General features: G+C 45.1%; 1 gene segment (V, D, J or C); it reads right to left on the bottom strand.

Moving 5' to 3' along the window:
- Nucleotides 1–13,931: 13,931 nt before the first annotated feature.
- LOC129148307 (immunoglobulin heavy variable 3-7-like) lies at nt 13,932–14,389 on the bottom strand. The segment is given in 2 exon segments: nt 13,932–14,248; nt 14,344–14,389. Coding segments are annotated over 2 exon segments (363 nt in total).
- Nucleotides 14,390–20,289: the final 5,900 nt, after the last annotated feature.

Here is a 20,289-nt window from a genome sequence, read left to right on the forward strand (position 1 = left end):
GTGACAATCATATGGGTGCTCTCTTGTAGGTAACTAACTCTTTTTCTCTTGCTGCTTTTAATATTCTCTCTTTGTCTTTTGCTCTTGGCATTTTAATTATGATGTGTCTTGATGTGGTCCTCTTTGGATTCCTTTTGTTTGGGGTTCTCTGCGCTTCCTGGACTTGTAAGTCTATTTCTTTCACCAGGTGGGGGAAGTTTTCTGTCATTATTTCTTCAAATAGGTTTTCAGTATCTTGCTCTCTCTCTCCTTCTGGCACCCCCATAATTCTGATGTTGGTACTCTTGAAGTTTTCCCAGAGGCTTCTTACACTATCTTCCACATTTTGGATTCTTTTTTCATTTTGCTTTTCCAGTTGAGTGTTTTTTGCTTCTTTGTATTTCAAATCTTTGACTTGATTCTTGCATTCCTCTAGTCTGCTGTTGGATCTCTGTATAATATTTTTTTTATTTCAGTCAGTGTATGTTTAATTTCTAGTTGGTCCTTTTTCATATCCTCGAGGGTCTCACTAAATTTATCAGCCTTTTCTAGAAAATTCTTGAAAAACCTTATAACCATGGTTTTGAACTCTACATCCTGTCGTTTGTTTTCCTCCATTTCTTTCATTTGTGATCTGTTTCTTTGTCTCTGCATTTTCACTGCTTTCCTGAGTTGGTAGGGTAGCTTTGTGTGCTAGGTGTCCTATAGGGCCCAGTGGCTCGGCCTCCCCAGTTACCTGAGGTGGACATTCTTGGTGCACCCCTTTGTGGATGTGTGTATAGCCTAGTTGTAGTTAAGTCTTGATTGTTGTTGATATCACTGGAGGAATTGACCTCCAGACAAATTGGCTGTATCAGCTGTGTCTATACCGGAAGACCTTCTGTGCTGGAGACAACCTTATAGGACCAGACTTGCAAAATTGTAAAAGCCTCTGTGCTCAGCTTGGATGGGGTGAAGACAGGACTGAGCAGACAGTCTTGGCTTCCCGTCATCCCTGCCCTTGCGCGCACACCTCCAGACCTCTGCCTTTTGTGGCTCCTCTGAGTTTCTGCCTGACAGTCCAGATTCCCCCCGTAAAAGCATGGGTTCCCAGGGGTTCACCCGGAACTGGGGTTCAATGCAGTCGGAACTGGGGTTCAGTGCAGTCAGGAGCTTCTGACTCCCTTCAGCTAGGGAGAGCCAGTGGGAACCTCTGCAGCCAGTCTTCTCTGCATGCACTCGAGCTTGTACACCTCCAGACCACTGCCCACCAAGGCTCCCCCGAGTCTCTGAGTCTCTGTGTGCCTTTCTCTCTACCTGACAGTTCAGACTCCCCCGTATGAGCCTGGGTCTGCGGGGTTTCACCTGGAACTGGGGTTGAGTGCAGTTGGGAGCTTCCTTCCCCCTCCCGCCAGAGAAAGCCAACCAGGCACTCAGCTGCCCTTCCTCTCTGCGTGTGTCTTCATACCTCAGCCCTTTGCAACTCCTCTGATTTTCCGTTATCTTTTCTCTTTCCTTCTAGTTCTAGAATTTCCACTCTGCCAGCTTTCCTGTGGTTCTGGATGCTTTCTGTTCTGTCTTTTAGTTGTAGTTTTGAAATTGTTGTGTGAGGCAGCAGTTTAGGTGCTTACCTATGTCATCATCTTGGTTTCTCCACCCTTTTCCAATTTTTTAAAGTGGAGGCTTATAATATTGATTTAAAGATCTTTATTCTTTTCTAACATAAGCATTTAATGTTATACATTTCCCTCTAAGCACTGCTCTAGCAGCATCTCACAAAACTTGATATTTTGTAATTTAATTTTCTTACAGTTTTGAAATACATTTTCTCTTAGTTTAGCATTCTATGTTGATGTCCCTTCAACGCTCTTTCAGCTCTTTAGAGTCATCACTCCGTTGTCTTCTGGTTTTGGGAGTTTATCATGTGACCTTTGATTTTTCTATTCATCTTGTTACTTGACTCATGTGTGGGTTTTTTCTTTGCTGCCCTTAGGCACTTTATCTATTTCATGAGTTTGACTTTATTGTGCCTTGATTTAATGTTGTTTATTTTCATTCTTCTTGGGTTACTTTGGTGTCCTTAGATCTCTTTATAGTTTACATCAAATTCTGAAAATCTATTTGCCATAATTTCTTCAAACATTTTACTTGGTGCCCCCTCTCTCCTCTTTCTGGGATTCCAATTACATGTATATAGATTTGACTGGTTTATTGTCTCTTACATTCCTGACCTGACTATTTTGGAAAATTAACTCTGTGTTCCATTTCGGGATTTTCCATTACACTTCTTTAAATTCACTTATGTTTAACCTTTAGTGTTAGTCTTACTTCCTGTATTTTTCATTTCCTACGTTGTTATTATCTTACCCTCCAGAAATTCAAAATACAGAGCAGTACTACCAAGTTCCTTTCTGTAAGATTAAATCCCTTATGTGTTTCATCCACCAAAAGCTCCTGACAGAAGACTGTCCCTTTGTTAGAACAGCCGAGGCTATTGGTTGCTGGGGCTGCAATAACCTTTCTCTGGCCACTGCCCAAGGACATCCCCAATGGCCCCCTTAAAATTGCAAGGTCTCCTGGAGGAGAGGCCAAAGGGAATATTAAGGGCTCCTTCTGACTGATCACTGGGGCAGAGGAAGTAAGTGACTTCCTCTAAGGTGTGGTGTGAAAGGAAATGTAAGGCATAGAGGGGAGAGGCAGTGAGTGCTTGAGGAGGGTGTTTACTCCTGGAGAATAAAGCCACTGAACAGATCTTCAGAGAATATAGCCCCCCTCCCTCAGGGCCCAGCTCCCTGATCTGGTCCTCATGCTCTGTGGTCTTCAATGCCCTCTGGTGTCCTGAGTGTCCTCATGCAGCCCTGCCCTTTAGCCTCCCTCAGGAAGGTTTGTGTCTGGGCTCAAACTGAATTCCCCTTACTGTGGGTCCTGCACAATAATACACAGCTGTGTCCTTGGTGGTCATGGAGCTCAGCTGCAGGGAGAACTGGTTCTTAGACACGTCCCTGGAGATGGAGGTTTGGCTTCTTGAGGGAGGGGATGTTTCCTGGATTCTGTGCATGTGCCCTGACTGGGAATCAAACAGTGACCTCCTGGTTCATAGGCCAATGTTCAACCCATGAGCCACATAGGCTGGGCTGTTCCTGGACTTTTAGGATTCACAGAGCTCCCTGTGTACCTGGGCTCTGTTCATCAGAACATTGGCAACATTATAGATGACCAGGCACTGTTACAGAAAACTGGAGAAGAACCAAGCAATACTTAGAGAGATGGAATTACAATTATTATTATTATTATTATTATTATTATTATTATTATTACGTGTGGGCCCAGAGGAAAATGTCTCTCAAATTCTGGGCCCCAACAAGGAGGAACTTTCCCTATTTATATGTTTTTACCTTCGTTGTCTCCCAAATATGGGGTGTTTCCAGTCCCCTTTGCAAGTTCTTAAATAGCCCCTATGTGCTGGGGCTTTGAGACCTCATCCAAAGGCCTGGCCTGATGCCAGCACTGATAACTTCTTCTGGGGAAGGTTTAATGTCCTCTCTGAAGTGGGAGTAGTCTTATTTTCCTTATTATTTAAGCAAGCAAGCATTTACAGAAGCCAGAATAACAGTGTTAAAATTTTTAACAACAGTTTTTATAATAAGATGGATGCTTCATTCCCCACTGATTTACAAGAGTCAAATCATTGACTCTTTTGAGTCATTGTTGGGGAGGGAGTTATAATGACCCCTGAGGACTATAAGCTTAATAGAATTAATTCTTTGCCTAATAAAGTCAATGGGCCTGTTTATAAGATAAGGGCCCAGAATGAGGGCCAGAAATAATCTCTAGAGCAGTGGTTCTCAACCTTTCTAATGCCGCGACCCTTTAATACAGTTCCTCATGTTGTGGTGATTCCCAACCATAAAGTTATTTTCGTTGCTATTTCATAACTGTAATTTTGCTACTGTTAATGAATCGTAATATCTGTGTTTTCCAATGGTGTTAGGCTCTACCACAGCAGTTCTCAACCTGTGGGTCGTGACCCACAGGTTGAGAACCTCTAGCAGGGTCGCCTAAGACCATCGGAAAACACAGATATTTATATTACAATTCATTAACAGTAGCAAAATTACAGTTATGAAATAGCAACAAAAATAATTTTATGGTTGGGAATCACCACAACATGAGGAACTGTATTAAAGGGTCATGGCATTAGAAAGGTTGAGAACCACTGCTCTAGAGGGTCTGAAGAGTCCTGGACTCTCTATTTTGTCTGGCTGTCTTAAGCCGGGTGTGAGGAAGACACATCAGGGTCCCGTCAACCTTGATTGCCATGGAGGTGGTCCTTTCCAGGTACGAGTCAGTCCTTGTGTGGCAAATTTCTTTACCCAAACAGAGTCACCAGGGTGGAAAGGATGAACTGGATCAGAAGTTGGTACAGGCAAAGCATCTCGGATGTGCTTCTGGATTGCTTCCTGGGTAGACTGTAAAGCCTGTAAGAACTTGAGTAAAGATTGGTTATGGATTTCAGCTTTTCTAGATTGGGTAGGTCAGGGTCTGGAAGAGTCACTAGAATCTGTAGAGGCCCGACTGGTTTTAGGGCAGCCTCCCAGGCCACTTCATCTGTGGCCTGGTTCCCTCTTGCTTCTGTGGAGTCCCCTTACCTTGTAAATAGCATTATGTACGTGAGCCATTGTAAATGCATACCTGCTATCAGTATAAATTGTTACTGATTTTTCTTTTGTCTACCAGAGAGCCTGAAACTGGGTGACTCGAGTGTTTGACATCCAGCACTCCAGTGTGTTCCGGAGTAAAGCCTCAACCTCATGTGGGGCAGTTAGGATTAGTTCCTGCCCTAGGGTTAACTTAGTTGCTTTTTTAATAAGCATAGGCTACTGCCCAGAGGCAAGTAAGTCACCCAAATGCAAAAGGGTCAAGTCTTTTGGACAAATAAGCTATTGGCCTTTTCTCCGGGCTGAGACTTTGAGTGAGTAACTCTTTGGCTATGCCCCTTGTCTCACATAAGTAGAGGTAGAAAGGCTTAGTTACATCTGGTAGCACTAGTTGGTCCATCGTCCTTGCTCTGCTCATGTCTGTCTAACTGCCTAATATGTTACCTCAAGGATCCTGGCTCTGAATTCTTTTAGGGGAAAATGGATGTTGAATTTCTTCTGTAGCTGCTTTGTGCTGAGGAGGGACTGAGTTTTATCTCAGAATCAAGAGATCCTTGCTGTGTGTCAGAGGGACGATGAGGCCTGGGCACAGAAGGAGGTGGGCTTGTGACCAGGCAGAGACAAACTAACAAATGGTCCAGTGGAAGGGAAAGAAAACATTTCAGTTTTAACCTCTATTGAAATGGAATTTTTCTCCTCAAAATTACCTCTATTTTTATTAAAAGAGCTAAATCAAGACCAATTTATCTATTGTATTAAATTTGTCCTGACTGTTTGCATAAACACAATAAGAATAGTAACTGACTACCTTTGCTGTAATTTCATGATTGAATCTTAGTGTGCCCCGTAGGGCCAGGAAGCCAAGCCATCTAGCTGCCGTCAGGCCTGCCTGCAGTATCTGCTGAGTTGGGTGAATCCCTCACCTGCAACGATTCCACCTGAGCCCATGCCCTAGGTTTTAAGGCCCATCTCGCTAGCCCTCCTACTCTTTGCAGCCCAGAATCCGTGGGGGTTCCGTAGGGATGCAGAGGCACCCTTATTGCTCCCCTTCTACTCTGACCAACCGCCAGTGATGGTAGGGTATGGGCCTGACGCTCCAGCACCAGCCATTTTCAGGGCTCCCAAGCAGGATACCAGGCTTTTTCCACGGCACCCTTATTGGCTTCAAGTCTTCAGAGTTCAGACAGGGCTCTTTACAACATGTTACTTCAGTCAAAGTTTCCGGTCAATAAAACCACTATTGGAAACCTGTCTTATTGAATTTATGGAAAGAAATGTAGTGCCATGATTTATTTATTAAGTATTGCCAAATTTCGGAGGAATTATATAAGGAGAAAAATATACTGACCTGCTTTAAGATCTGATTTTCCTTGTCAGTATTTTTATGGATTCTTCAGAGTAATATAACTGTCTTCAAATGGCAAGAAGAAATTCAAAATGTGTCTATATTCAAATAGACAGTTACAGCTGTCCCTGTAGTAGGGTTCCCTCTACCTGACTTGTCCTTAAACTATATATGGTCTCTGGGAGGGCTGACACACCCTCTCAGAACAGACTAAGGGAGCTTTATCCCTTCACAGGGTCTCACATGTCACAGGACCTCACAGGGTCTGTAATTCCTGTAACAGAGGGTTAGTACTCACCACTTCACTACTTCCCTCTGTTCCAAACAGGCCTCCCCCAGTTTCCTAAAGTTGAGGTTTGTGCCACCCCTGACATGGGCATGGTCACACAGGCCTGCAAGGCAGTATACAGGCTGCCAACTGTCTCTGAATAGAGACAAAAAACTGATGGGTATTTTTCTTCGCCCATAATGAAGTATAACATTGGCACAGCGGCCACTTCTAACAGCTAAATCTTCTACTAAACATGACACATGGTAGGTCTATACAAACATCTTAGGGAGGTGACTTAAGTCCATTTTTCCTTCCTATATAAAGCAAAAATATCTTTGTCTCTCTGGAGTCATGTTCATGAAAACACAGGCATCATATAATTCTATTATACAATTTTCTGCAGGCCATTGTCAGGGCTGTGCATGGCAGTCAGTTCTTCTTTCTAGCCACAAACACAGTCTGTCCAATTTCCCTAAAATGTATTCTGGCATGGGAGAAAGTCGTATTGCTCTACACAGGCAGCTTAACCCCTATACAACTGGGCCTGGACCTCTGCCTAGCAAACTGCAGTCTATAAGTTCAATATGCAGCCTCCAGTCCTCCTAACCCAACACGGTCTCGGCTAGTCCCACAAAGTCCTGAAGGCTCCCCCGTCCGGGGAGAGCGCCTTTCCTTTGCCCTTTGACTTTAAGCTGCCAGTCCAAAACAGCCAGAGTTGCCCTTAGAAACAGCTTTGCATATTGCAAAGCACTTCTGTGGCAGTGGCTTGGGTATTAGGTCCCTTTTCTTTCCACCTGTCCCCTTTGTGGCATAGCAGCGACCAGGCCTCTCCCAAGGGAGTGCACTGGAAAGGGATCTCAGCCCCTCCTCTTCCAGCAGCAACAGGTATTGAACCCTTTCAGTACATTTGCAAACAGGGAGCTTTCACTAGCTCTATCTGCTGCTTTCACAGATCCCGGCTCACTGCTCTCTTCCTGGGGCTGTAGGAAGGCTAGTAGCAGTCACTGGCTTCTGGTTTAACTGCTGTAGCCAGCAAGCCAAAGGTCTAAGTCTTGTATTGCTTGTTGTAAAACGCTCATTACTCACTGGGCAGCAGCAGGGCAGATCTAGTGTCAGGCAAATGTCTGCTGTCTCCAGCTTTTCTCGCTGCTGTGGCTTATTCCAGGGCCACTGCAGGCAGCTCGGGCAACCAGCCCCGGCCCCCCGCCCCCCCCGGCTTCTTTCACCTGGCTCTTGGGGGCTGAGTCTGCCTAACAACCAGTTCTAAATCACCAGGGTGTCTTCGGACTTCAGCTCCATTTCTCCTCTACTTGCCTTCTGTGAGTTTAGTTTTTGTTGTTGTTTAAAATGTATTAGTATTCTTTATTCTTAGAAACCTCAATCCTTTAATGATAACCAAAAGTGAACAGTCAGCATTTTTAGATTAATATTTATGAACACATTTTAAATGTACTTTTGCTTTCAAGAAAATATATCTAGGAGAAATCAAGATGGCTGCATAGGTAAACACCTGAACTTGCTGTCTCGCACAACAATTTCAATACTACAACTAAAAGACAAAACGGACAGCATCCAGAACCACAGGAAGGCTGGCTAAGTGGAAATTCTACAACTAGAAGGGAAGAGAAAAGCACACTGAGACTCAGAGGAGCTGTGGAGGTAAAGTGCAGAGGTACTGAAGCGTGCATGCAGAGAGGGCTGGTAACTGAGTATGTGGCTGGCTTTCTCAATCCAGAGGGAGACACAAGCTCCCGACTGCTCTGAACTCCAATTCTGGGCGAGACTCTGGGGACCCAGACTCATATGGGGAGAAACTGGACTGTCTGGCAGCAGGCAGAACTAAAGGGAGCACCCGTACAATTGTCAGCTGATTTCTCAACAGAAACTATGCAGGCCAGAGGCTAAATTAGATGTACTTTGCCACTCCCACCTGGAAAGTACATCTAGGAGAAATCAAGACGGCTGCAAAGAGTGGATGGACCAGCTGTCAAAAATCAGGGTCAAAAATCAAGACACCTGGAAAGAGTGGATGGACCAGCTGTGCTTGCAGTGAATATGAAGGGACACTGAAACCCGGGGGCCTCTTAGGGCAGGGCTGATGGGAAGCCATTGCTGTTTGCTCAGCCCTGAGACTCTGCCCCATACAAGCTGTGCGCAGAGGCTTTTGCATATGAATGGCCTGGTCCTTTGAAATCTAAACTTACCTAACAAACTGCAGCTGAGTCAGAGAGACCCAGAACATCCAAAAGAAGGACCAAGGCCCCACAGCAGCTTGCATTGCTTCACAGCTGGGCCCCATCTGGGCACCTCCAAAACCCAAACAAAGAAGAGGAATCTGCAGATCTTTCCATAGCTCCTGCTGGGTGGCCTCAGGCAGAGGCTAAATTAGCACCTCCTTGGAGATCCAAGAGCCAGTGTACCCAGGGGTCAGAGTAGGACCATCCAGATTAAAACTCCTCAGATCCATAAGGGACACACTCAGGGGGTAGACTCAGTGAGCACCAAAGCCCCACTGAAGCAAGTCTTGCCTCATAAGGGTGTCTCCAGCACAGAAGTTCTCCCATCATAGACATAGCTGATCCTCACAGCCAATTGGCCTGGAGGTCAATTCCTCCCAGTGATACCAACAACAATCAAGGCTTAACTATAACAAGACTGTACACACAGCGCACAAAGGGGTGCACCAAGAGTGTCCACCTCAGGTAACTGGGGAGGCTGAGCCACTGTGCCCTATAGGACACCTAGCACACAAAGCCACTCTATCAACTCAGGGAAGCAGCCAAAATGTGGAGACAAAGAAACAGATCACAAATGAAAGAAATGGAGGAAAGCAAACAACTTGATATAGAGTTCAAAACAACGGTTATAAGGTTTTTCAAGAGTTTCTTAGAAAAGGCCGATAAATTTAGTGAGACTCTAGAGGATATGAAAAAGGACCAACTAGAAATTAAACATACAGTGACTGAAATAAAAAAAATAATATGTAGAGATCCAACAGCAGACTAGAGGACGGCAAGAATCAAGTCAAAGATTTGAAATACAAAGAAGCAAAAAACACCCAACAAGAAAAGCAAAAAGAAAAAATAATCCAAAAATATGAAGATAGTGTAAGGAGCCTCTGGGACAACTTCAAGCATACCAACATCCGAATTATGGGGGTGCCAGAAGAAGAGAGAGAGCAAGATGCTGAAAACCTATTGGAAGAAATAATGACTGAAAACTTCCCCCACCTGGTGGAAGAAATAGACTGATAAGTCCAGGAATCACAGAGAACCCCAAACAAAAGGAATCCAAAGAGGACCACATCAAGACACATCATAATTAAAATGTCAAGAGCAAAAGACAAAGAGAGAATATTAAAAGCAGCAAGAGAAAAACAGTTAGTTACCTACAAGGGAGCACCCATACGATTGTCAGCTGATTTCTCAACAGAAACTATGCAGGCCAGATGGGAGTGGCAAGAACTATTCAAAGTGATGAATAGCAAGAACCTAAAACCAAGATTACTCTACCCAGCAAAGCTATCATTCAGAATTGAAGGTCAGATAAAGAGCTTCATAGATAAGGAAAAGCTAAAGGAGTTCATCACCACCAAACCAGTATTACATGAAATGCTGAAAGGTATTCTTTAAGAAGAGGAAGAAGAAGAAAAAGGTAAAGATAAAATTATGAACAACAAATACATATCTATCAACAAGTGTATCTAAAAATCAAATGAAAAAAAAATCTGATGAACAGAATAAACTGGTGAATATAGTAGAATCAGGGTCATAGAAAGGGGGTAGACTGAAAATTCTCCCAAGGGGGGAAAGCGGTGTGGTGGGTGCTGGAAGACACTGGACAAAAATCATACACTTATGGATAAGGACAGTGGGGCGGGAGGGAGGAAAGGGCAGAGTGTGGGGTGGGAACCGGGTAGAGTGGAGCTATGGGGGAAAAAAAGAGGAACAATTGTAATAATCTGAACAATAAAGATTTATTTAAAAAATAAAATAAAGAAAATAAATAAAATGTATATTAAAAAAAAAAGAAAATATATCTAGACCTTCTGTGATAAAACTAAGAACAGGTAAATTAGTCTAGTAAAAACTGCTATATTTTTCCTTATGCAATTTCAAGTATATTGTATCAGTCTAACTTAGTATTGGAAGGGTTAAAAAAGAATAAAACAGGCAGAGACATATTAATTGTGCTTGCAGAAAACTTGCAACCTTGAATCTAGTGTTGTACTGATAAGGCACCTGGACCAGACCCCTATGCCAGCAGAGTGGTCTGCAGCCAGTAAAAATCAACAAAATCTATCTCTCCCTGCTTCATAATTAACTGCCAACACCCCTCCCCCCTGTGTCCCCCAGCCCAGGGCCCGTTGCTTTTCTCCCTCTCCTATTGTGAGTCAGAGGAAGACAATTCCTACAGAGGGTAGAAATAGAAACTACAGACTACTGCTGTAGTAGTCCTTCCTCCTGGAGGCTGGGGTCCGATTTGTGGAAAAAATGACTCTTAGTCTGCCTGGAAAGATAGCAGATGAGGATAAGGGTGTGCAGGGAAATTTCTTTCAGACTGAAAGCTTGGAGGGCCTCCTGAAAGAAAAGATCATTAATCCAGTTACAGATACTATCAGAATCAGGATGAGTGAGGAAGGGAAAGACCAGGTTATGTCCTCTATGAGGATACTAATAAATAAGTGAAAACGGCAAGTCAAATAAAACACACAACCACGAAGACAACAGACTGCACAAGACACACAACCAGCGTTAATGGGGTCCATTAATAGTTCATAATAACTTCAGCCTTAGTTCCACCTCAGGTGGCTCACTTTGGACTATGATGTCACAGGCAGGGACTAGGCCTGTAAATCTCTCCGCCCTTCGGAGCTGTAAGCCCTGCCCCTGGAAGTCTCTGTCCACCAAAAGAGATAGGAATAGCCATAAATAAAAGTTCTTTGTTCTTTGAAATTTCACAAATTTATACCCTTAAATTAACCCTAGAACTTCAAAATTTCAATTTAATACAGCAAATTCACCAATCAGAGCAAACTGAAACCCTTACTTATACAAGGAGAGACAGAAATTTTTATTAGTTAAGTGGGCTGATTCCCTCTCTGACAGAGAGCAAAAGACTGAGAAAAAGAAAACTCGCAGCTGCTAGAGACTTTTGCATTCACAGCAGGTCCGACCTATCTTTAAGCAAATTAAATAATAGAAAGAGATAACAAATACTCTCATGTGTACAGCCAGAAGGCACAATGTAGCTTTTGCCTCACACAGACCAGTTAATGAGCAGATAATTATGCAAAGACAGACAAACATCCATACTCACACTCTCTCAGTAGACTAGCACAGACTGGAGCTGAGCAGATAAACGAAACAATGCCCAACTCCCCAGATGGGCTTGTGGGCACCCCCGGCACCCATGCCCCAGAACAGAATTCTCAACCAACGTCTCGGTGAGAACCTACTGGAGGAGTTAAGACTGCGTCCAGTCCCCCTTCTTGGTAGCAAATTGGCTAGTCCCACACAAACAAACAGCAGAGTGAACTCATACTTCCTTAATCAAATCTGAATTCACTCACCTCCAGAGTCCCACATTTATATACCAGATAGTCCGAGTTTTTGACTTCTACCAGATATTTACCCAGAGTTTAAACAGTCCACCTGATTCCTGATTAACTTGCCTGAGGAAGTCCTTGACTTCCAGGGAGGTGATCAAGCTCCCCCTTCCACTCACTCGGAATGGGCCTGACTGATAAGGGCCCCTACCTTACCGATTCTGACGACAGGTCCAGAAGTGTCCATCCACTCTCTCCAGATGCCAGCTGGGTCCTGGGCTGAGGTCCGGGAGTGCCCAGAGTCCCCCAGTACAATTCTGCTAAACCGTCAGAGCAGCGCCTCCCGAAGGCCTATCCAGCTCCCCCGGGCCCCAAACCTGGCCCATTTACCTGAGGCCAAAAGGCAAAGCACGGTTATTTCTCCATGTTTCAGGGAACCATTAATGTTACAGAAAACCGGAGAAGAACCAAGCAACACTTAGAGAGATGGAGTTACACTTATTATTATTATTATTATTATTATTATTATGCTCGGGCCCAGAGGAAAATGTCTCTAGAATTCTGGGCGAAGTCACACAGGAAGTTTCCTGCATTTATACCTTTTTACCTTCTTTGTCTCCCAAATATGGGGTTCTGTTCCGGTCCCCTTTGCAAGTTCTTAAAGAGCCCTATGTGCTGGGGCCTTGAGACCTCAACCAAAGGTTTGGCCTGGTGCCAGCACTGATAACTTCGTCTGGGGAAGGTTTAATGGCCTCTCTGAGGTGGGAGTAGTCTTATTTTCCTTATTATTTAAGCAAGCAAGTATTTACAGAAGCCAAATACCAGGGTTAAAATTTCAAACAGTAGTTTTTATATAAGATAGATGCTTCAGCACCAGCCCTTCCCTGACTGCCCTCTGATTCCAGTGGCCACGGGCTTGTCCACCATGATGCTTTGCAGCTCAGGGGCCCCTGGAGGTTCCCTCAGCACAGGTGTGAGCTGTTGGAGGTGCTCTGAGCTCAGTGCTCAGCTGTGTCTCCACCTGACACAGGTGGGGCCCCCACACATGACATCACACGTGGGCACTGCACGTGGACTCAACAGGGTGGCTGAGGCTGGCTTCAGGTCGCCTGAGTGGCCCTGGCCCTAGTTTCTCAGGGAGGGCCTGGCACAGGAGATGGGCATGAGGGGATGGCGTGGGGGTGCATTTAAGGCAAAACCTACCAGGCGGGAAGGAGAGGGCAGAGCACAGCCACACCGATGGTGGGAGAATGTGGGTGGCAGAGGACAGAGGGTGAGGATGGAGTGCTGTCTGTGGAGCCTGGAGGCACAGCAGAGGTGGGTGGGGACCATGTCTCCTTCAGAAGATTCTCAGTGATAACGTAAAAATATAATTCAGACCTGTAAATAATTTTTGTGAGTTTATTTGAGCCAAACTGTTGACATATGCCGTGAAGCAGAACCTCAATGAATTGAGATAATGCTACGGAGAATGGAGGGTTACATCTGTATTTGTACATAGCAATCAAAGGAAAGGGACGTAGGGGATTTACATGAAATTCCTTGTAACTGCCTCCCTCCAGGACACCCTGAGAGCTGGGTTCATCTCCCAGGTTCATGGAGGGGGGTGAGTCTTTAAATCCATGTGCAGCCATGTCAGTGAGAGGCAAGTGGCTAACTGCCCCAAAGGGCTCCTCCGAGGGCAGAGGGAGGGGCTGATCACCCTCAGGTGAGGTTTGGGGCCTGGACTCTGCATTCCCACCTCAGTACTGTGGGGGAGGGAGGGGAACATCGCTCTAAGTGAGGGGGGAAGAGAAACCCTACAATGTTTTCCTGGTCAAGCTGGAGAGCAACCATCAGGGACATGGTGACTGGAAGGGCGCAGATGAGAAGTCAACCAGATCTGAAACACAGCCCCTTCCTGCTTTACTGCCTGCAGAGAATCTAATTAAAGACACAAAGAAGGAAGCAGGAACTGCCCCAGGGACACTAGGAGAGAAGAAAGCATTGACTCCTATAGGAAACCCTCACAACCCCTCCAGGGACAGCTTCTGAGCTGGGACCCAGCCTTTGCTGCTCCTGAGCGCCCCCTGGTGTCCTGGACACTCCCTGCAGCCCAGCCCTGCTGCCTCCCTCAGGGAGGTTTGTGTCTGGGCTCACACTGACTTCCCCTCACTGGGTATATTGTGTACAGTAATACAGGGCTGTGTCCTCAGCTCTTAGACTGTTCATTTCTAGATACACCATGTTCTCGGCGTTGTCTCTGGAGATGGTGTAGCGGCCCTTCACAGAGGCGGCATAGTATGTGGTACTACTATCACCATTAATGTCTGAGACCCACTCCAGCCCCTTCCCTGCAGCCTGGCGGACCCAGCTCATCCAGTAGTTACTGAAGGTGAATCCAGAGGCTGCACAGGAGAGTCTCAGAGACCCCCCAGGCGGCACCAAGCCTCCCCCAGACTCCACCAGCTGCACCTCACACTGGACACCTGCAAACACAGAGACACAAGGTGGACTTAGAATCACATGGAAGCACAAACAGGCACAGGCACAGGTCTCAGCGCTCCCCTCTCCTGAGAATGACCTTGAAGAATGATCAGGAGGAAAACGCAGCTTGGCACCAAGTCCATGGTGGAGCCACTGGGGTCCTGTCTCAGGCACGTGGGTTCTGGCTGTCTCCCCAGCATGCGGGGTTGGGCCCTCCTTTATGAGCAGGAGGAGAGCCCCATTTGCATGGAGTCTGGACATAAGGGTGCAGCTGGAACCCTGGGCGGCATGCCTGACCTTGTCATCCTAGGGGCGACCCCAGATGGAAAGGACTCAAGAATGCTGGCCACAAGGGATCCTGTCCTGAACCACCCTCCCTCCTTCCTTTCTCGACAGCTGGTCACTCTGACCCCATTCCTTTGGGGGCAGCTTCCAGGATTGAGAGTCCTCCATCCTTGGGTTTTTGATGAGGACCCAGGGGTTCTGCCCTCAGAGGCTTATGGGTGGGGCTTTCTCTTGGTCTCCTTCACTGGCCGTGGGCCTTTCTTGGGGTTGGGAATAAGAATTTGCATTGGATTGATGCTTTTACTTTGAAGTTGAAAGATTCTCTTTTGTTTTCCCCAATCAGATCTTCCACAAAACTCTAATGTTCACTTGTGACCAATCAGGAGAGGCTGGGCTGGATGCTGAGGCCCCAACCTCTGTCTCAAAATGGCTCTCCCTGTCACCAGTTTACATTTCACTAAACTTCTCGGCTGTTAGTGTGCAAAAGGAGCCCTGGCTGGTGTGGCTCAGGTGATAGAACGTCGGCCTGTGGACTGAAGGTCCCGGGTTTGATTCCACTCAAGGGCACTTAGCTTGGTGGCAGGTTCCTTCCATGGTCGGGGCTTGTGTAGGAGGCAACCAATCCATGTGTTTCTCTCACATTGATGTTTCTCTCTGTCTCTCCTTGACCCTTACACTCTCCCTAAAGATCAATGGGAAAATATCCTTGGGTGAGGATTAACAAACAAAAAATTAAAAAAATAAAAATTAAATAATTACAAAAGAATGATAAAAAAATGGAATGTGATGTTGAAGCATAGTAACCTCCATTTTGGGTAAAAACTGCTGTTTAAAATTTAACCCTGCTGTTCTGGCTTCTGTAAACATTTGCTTTCTTAAATAATAGGGAAAAATAAGTCTAGTCCCCATTCCAGAGAGGCCATAAACTATGCCCCAGACAGAGTTGTCAGTGCTGGCGCCTGGCCAGGCCTTCTGATATGGTCTCACGGCCCTGTTCCAGCACACAGGACTTTTTCTGAGAAGGTCCGGAAGTCTCATTTCAAATTTGGGAGAGAAAGAGCTGGAAAAAGTATAAATAGGGAAGACACTCTCCATGTGGGGCCTAGAATTTGAGAAGGAAGATTTTCTCTGGGCCCGATAGCGCTAGGGAAATTAACAGGACTCCAAATAAATTTGGCTTATTGATTAAGGCGTCTTCTGATTTACAATATAACAATGTCTCTTGGAGCAAAACCCTGGGTAGAAAGCTGAGGCACCAAGTCGTCCTTGGGGGCAGGTGAGCACCTCCCTTCTCGGAGGAGAGCGGCCACCTGTGTCATCCCCCGACAGCCCCAGGCAGGTGAGGACAGACGGACACAGGAATCTGGGACTGTGGTCACTTGTTCCTTCTGGGAAGGTGGCCACCACCACTTGGAAAGTGCAGTCACACTGGGGAGGGGTGGGGCATGGGCAGTCAAACACCACAAAGCCTTACTTCTCTCTTCCTTTTTATTTTTATTCTTATTTTAAAATATATTTTTATTTACTTCAGAGAGGAAAGGAGGAGAGAGAGATAGAACCATCAATGATGAGAGAGACTCCTCCACTGGTTGCCTGGGGCTTGCCCCCACTGGGGATCCAGGCAGTAATCCAGGCATGTGCCCTGACCAGGAATCCAACTGTTACCTCTTGGTTCATAGGTCGATGCTCAATCAATGAGCAATACCAGCCAGGCTCTGTGGTTACCTCTGTTTCTTTCTCCTTTTCTTTTCTCATCTTTTTTTTATTTTTTTATTGAGGTATTATATGTGTACATATCTTACCATTACCCCACTCCCACCCCACACCCATACATGCCCTCACCCCCCAGAGTTTTGCGTCCATTGTTTATGCTTATATGCATGCATACAAGTCCTTCGTTTGATTTCATAACTCCGCCACCTCTCCCTAACTTTCCCCCTGTAATTTGAAAGTCTGTTTGATGCTTTACTGTCTCTGTATCTATCTTTTTGTTCATCACTTTATAATGTTCTTTACTATCCATAAATGAGTGAGATCATGTGGTATTTTTCTTTCATTGACCGGCTTATTTCACTTAGCATAATGTTCTCCAATTCCATCCAGGTTGCTGCAAATGATGAGAATTCCTTCTTTTTTATGGCAGCATAGTATTCCATTGTGTAGATGTACCACAGTTTTCTGATTCAGTCATCTGCTGATGGGCACCTAGGCTGTTTCCAAATCTTAGCTATTGTAAATTGTGCTGCTATGAACATAGTGGTGCATATATCCTTTCTGATTGGTGTTTCTAGTTTCTTCGGATATATTCCCAGGAGTGGGATTACTGGGTCAAATGGGAGTTCCATTTTCAGTTTTTTGAGGAAACTCCATACTGTTCTCCACAGTGGCTGCACCAGTCTGCATTCCCACCAGCAGTGCATGAGGGTTCCTTTTTCTCCATCTCTTCTTTTCTTTTCTTTTCTTTTCTTTTCTTTTCTTTTCTTTTCTTTCCTTTCCTTTCCTTTCCTTTCCTTTCCTTTCCTTTCCTTTCCTTTCCTTTCCTTTCTTTCTTTTCTTTTCTTTTCTTTTCTTTTCTTTCCTTTCCTTTCTCCTCTCCTCTCCTCTCCACTTCTTTCTTCTCCTTCTCTCTTCTCTTCTCTTCTCTTCTCTTCTCTTCTCTTCTCTTCTCTTCTCTTCTCTTCTCTTCTCTTCTCTTCTCTTCTCTTCTCTTCCCTTCCCTTCCCTTCCCTCTCTTCCCTTCCCTTCCCTTCCCTTCCCTCCCTTCCCTTCCCTTCCCTTCCTTTCCCTGCTCTTTCTTTCTTTCTTTCTTTCTTTCTTTCTTTCTTTCTTTCTTTCTTTCTTTCTTTCTTTCTTTTTCTTTCTTCCTTTCTTTCTTTCTTTTTCTTTTTCTTTCTATTTAAAAAAATAAAATAAAATTCCTTTACTTAGTTTTGTTAATCTCACCTGAAGATTTTCCCACTTACTTTTAGAGATCATGGAAGGGAGGAGGAGAGACAGAGAGCTGATAGAGACACATTGATTAGTTGCCTCTTGCACACGAAGTTCAAGCTTGCAACTGAGTTCCGTGCCCTTGATGGGAATCAAACCTGGTAACCCTCAGTCATGGACCGTCAGTCCTGGACACCTCAGTCCACAGGCTGATGCTCTATCCACTGAGCGCCCCTCCTATCATGTCTAGTTAACACTGTGGAGGCCCCTGCACAGCATGCAGGCAGCCAGGGTCCTGCCAGGTGGACCAACAGACCTGGGGGTTGTCTATGTTGTTGGGATGAGGGGAACTAGGGTAGAGGGGCCCTAGAAGGGCTGTCCCAGATGTCTGGGTACAGGGGTGCATGAGGAACTGGGCTGGGACCTCCCTCCAGAGACTTAATGAGGAAGAACCACCCAGAGCCCCTCTCCTGCAGGCTGATGCTGGGCCTCGCTGTGGGGGACCCGCCAGAAACCAGCTGGTCAGGCCCCATGAGGGCTGAGGGAAACACAAACCTAAATTAGGGAAAAGTCCGTTTTCCCAGGTGCCAGGAAGAGACAGGGACTTCCCCCCTCCCTTTCCTCTAAAATGCATGTAAGGTTCAATGTCAGTTTAAAAGCTCACTGAACACCTCCCTAGCATTATGCCCCAATGTGTTTTCTGGGGACTTTGGAACCTTTTCTGAAGTGTAACCACTAGGGGGCACCCTCTCCCCACTTCTGTGGGAGGTAGGGGGCAGCCAGACTTCAGGGGGCTCCTGGCTCCCAGGTGCAAACCTACTTCCTGTCCTAAAGAGGCAGGAGGTTTCATGTTCCCTGGGATCAGGTCAATGAGCAAACACATGAGGCCCCTCCAGTCACCAGGGGATTTAGGGTGAACTCTGGGTGACAAGGGGTGCTGCCCAGTTCCTCCTTGAGGCTGCACCTCTGTGAAAAGCTGTGTTTCTGAGGATGGTTTCCCACAACAACTCAGTTCTATCCCCTTATCTGCTGCTTTGCCAGCCCCATATGGGCACCACCACTGCAGTTATGATAAGTCTCCAAATAGATCCATTTCTGTGTATTGACCAGTGATTTTGAAGTCTATTCGTTTGATGTTTTTCATAGATAACTATGTCACGTGCAAGTAGGGACACCTGGTATCTCCTTTCACATTTGAATGTCTCTATGCATCTTTCTTGTCTTATTTCACTTGTTGAAACATCAAGGACAATATGAATAGAAGTGGTAAGAGTGGACCTTTTGGACTTCGTCCCCATCTGAGGGGGAATCATTTAACTTCCCACAATCGAGTATGATAGTAGCTACAGGAGTCCCATGATCAGACTGAGGAAGTGCCTTTTATCCAAGTTCCCTAAGTGTGTTTATCATGAATGAATGTTGTGCTTTGTCACACACTTTTCTGTATCAATTTTTATGACCTTGTGAATTTTCTTCTTTACACAGTTGACCTGTTGGATTACATTGGTTGATTAAAAAATATTGAATCAGCTTTGAGTTGTTGGGATAATTCCTGCTTTCTCATGGTATAGTATGATTTTCTTATATTGCTGGTGGGATTGCCTAATCTTCTGTTGAGGATTTTAGCAAATATGTTAACAAGAGTTTTGGTCAGTAGTTTACTCTTTCTCTGTGCTGACTGCACAAAGAATGCCGGTCTCATAAGAATGCATTGGAGAATGTGTTCATATCTCCTAAGTAATTTCTGATATTGGCCATTTGTCTCTTTGCCAGTCTTGTGAGCATTTGATTAGTTTTATTGATTTTTTTCAAAGATTCAACTGCTGGCATCATTCATTTTTCTCTACCATTTTTCTGTTTTGATTTAATTGACTTATTTTCATCTTTATTTTTCTCCCCTTCTGCTTGACTTTAGGTGATTTTGATTTTCCTCTTCTAATTTCTTTAAAAAATATTTACTGTTGAGAGTATTAGTAATATTGCCCCTTTTCCACCCATATCACTCCTCCACCCTCTTCCTACCCCATCCCAGGCTTTCATTACTCTCCTATCAGTGTCCACAGATAATGCATATGCATATAAGTTCTTTGGTTCATCTCTTTCCACCCTCCCCTTCCTCCTCCCTCTGAGATTTGTCAGTCTGTTTTGTGTTGCCATACCTCTAATTCTATTTTATTTATCAGTGTATTTTGTTCATCAGACACTATGTTCAATTATTTTGGTTTTCAGATTCAATTGTTGCCATTATTTTATCATATTTTATTTTAATTTTTAATATATTTTTATTGATTTCAGAGAGGAAGGGAGAGGGAGAGAGAGATACAAACTTCATTGATGACAGAGCATCACTGATCAGTCACCTTCTGCATGCCTCACATCGGGGACTGAACCCACAACCCTGGCATATAGCCACGACTGGGATTGAACCTGGAACCCTTCAGTCAGCAGGCCAATGCTCTATTCCCTGAGTCAAACTTGCTAGGGTTTTCTTCATATTTTTTTCCTCCTTCTCTCCCTTCTCCTCCTCCTCCTCCTCCTCCTCCTCCTCCTCCTCCTCCTCCTCATTGTCCTCCTCCTCCTCTTTCTCCTCCTCCTCCTTCTCCTCCTCCTCCTCCTTCTCCTCCTCTTCCTCCTCCTCCTTCTCCTCCTCTTCATCATTCTTATTCTTATTCTTATTCTTATTCTTATTCTTATTCTTATTCCATTTCCTTCTCCTCCTCTTCTTTTTCCTCTTCCTCTTCCTCCTCCTCCTCCTCCTCCTCCTCCTCCTCCTCCTCCTCATTCTCCTTTTTGTCCTCCTGGATGTGTGGAGTTGTAATCTTGTCTGGTC

The sequence above is a fragment of the Eptesicus fuscus genome, chromosome 24 (genome assembly GCF_027574615.1).
Source record: "Eptesicus fuscus isolate TK198812 chromosome 24, DD_ASM_mEF_20220401, whole genome shotgun sequence".
In the NCBI taxonomy this organism is placed as follows: Eukaryota; Metazoa; Chordata; class Mammalia; order Chiroptera; family Vespertilionidae; genus Eptesicus; species Eptesicus fuscus.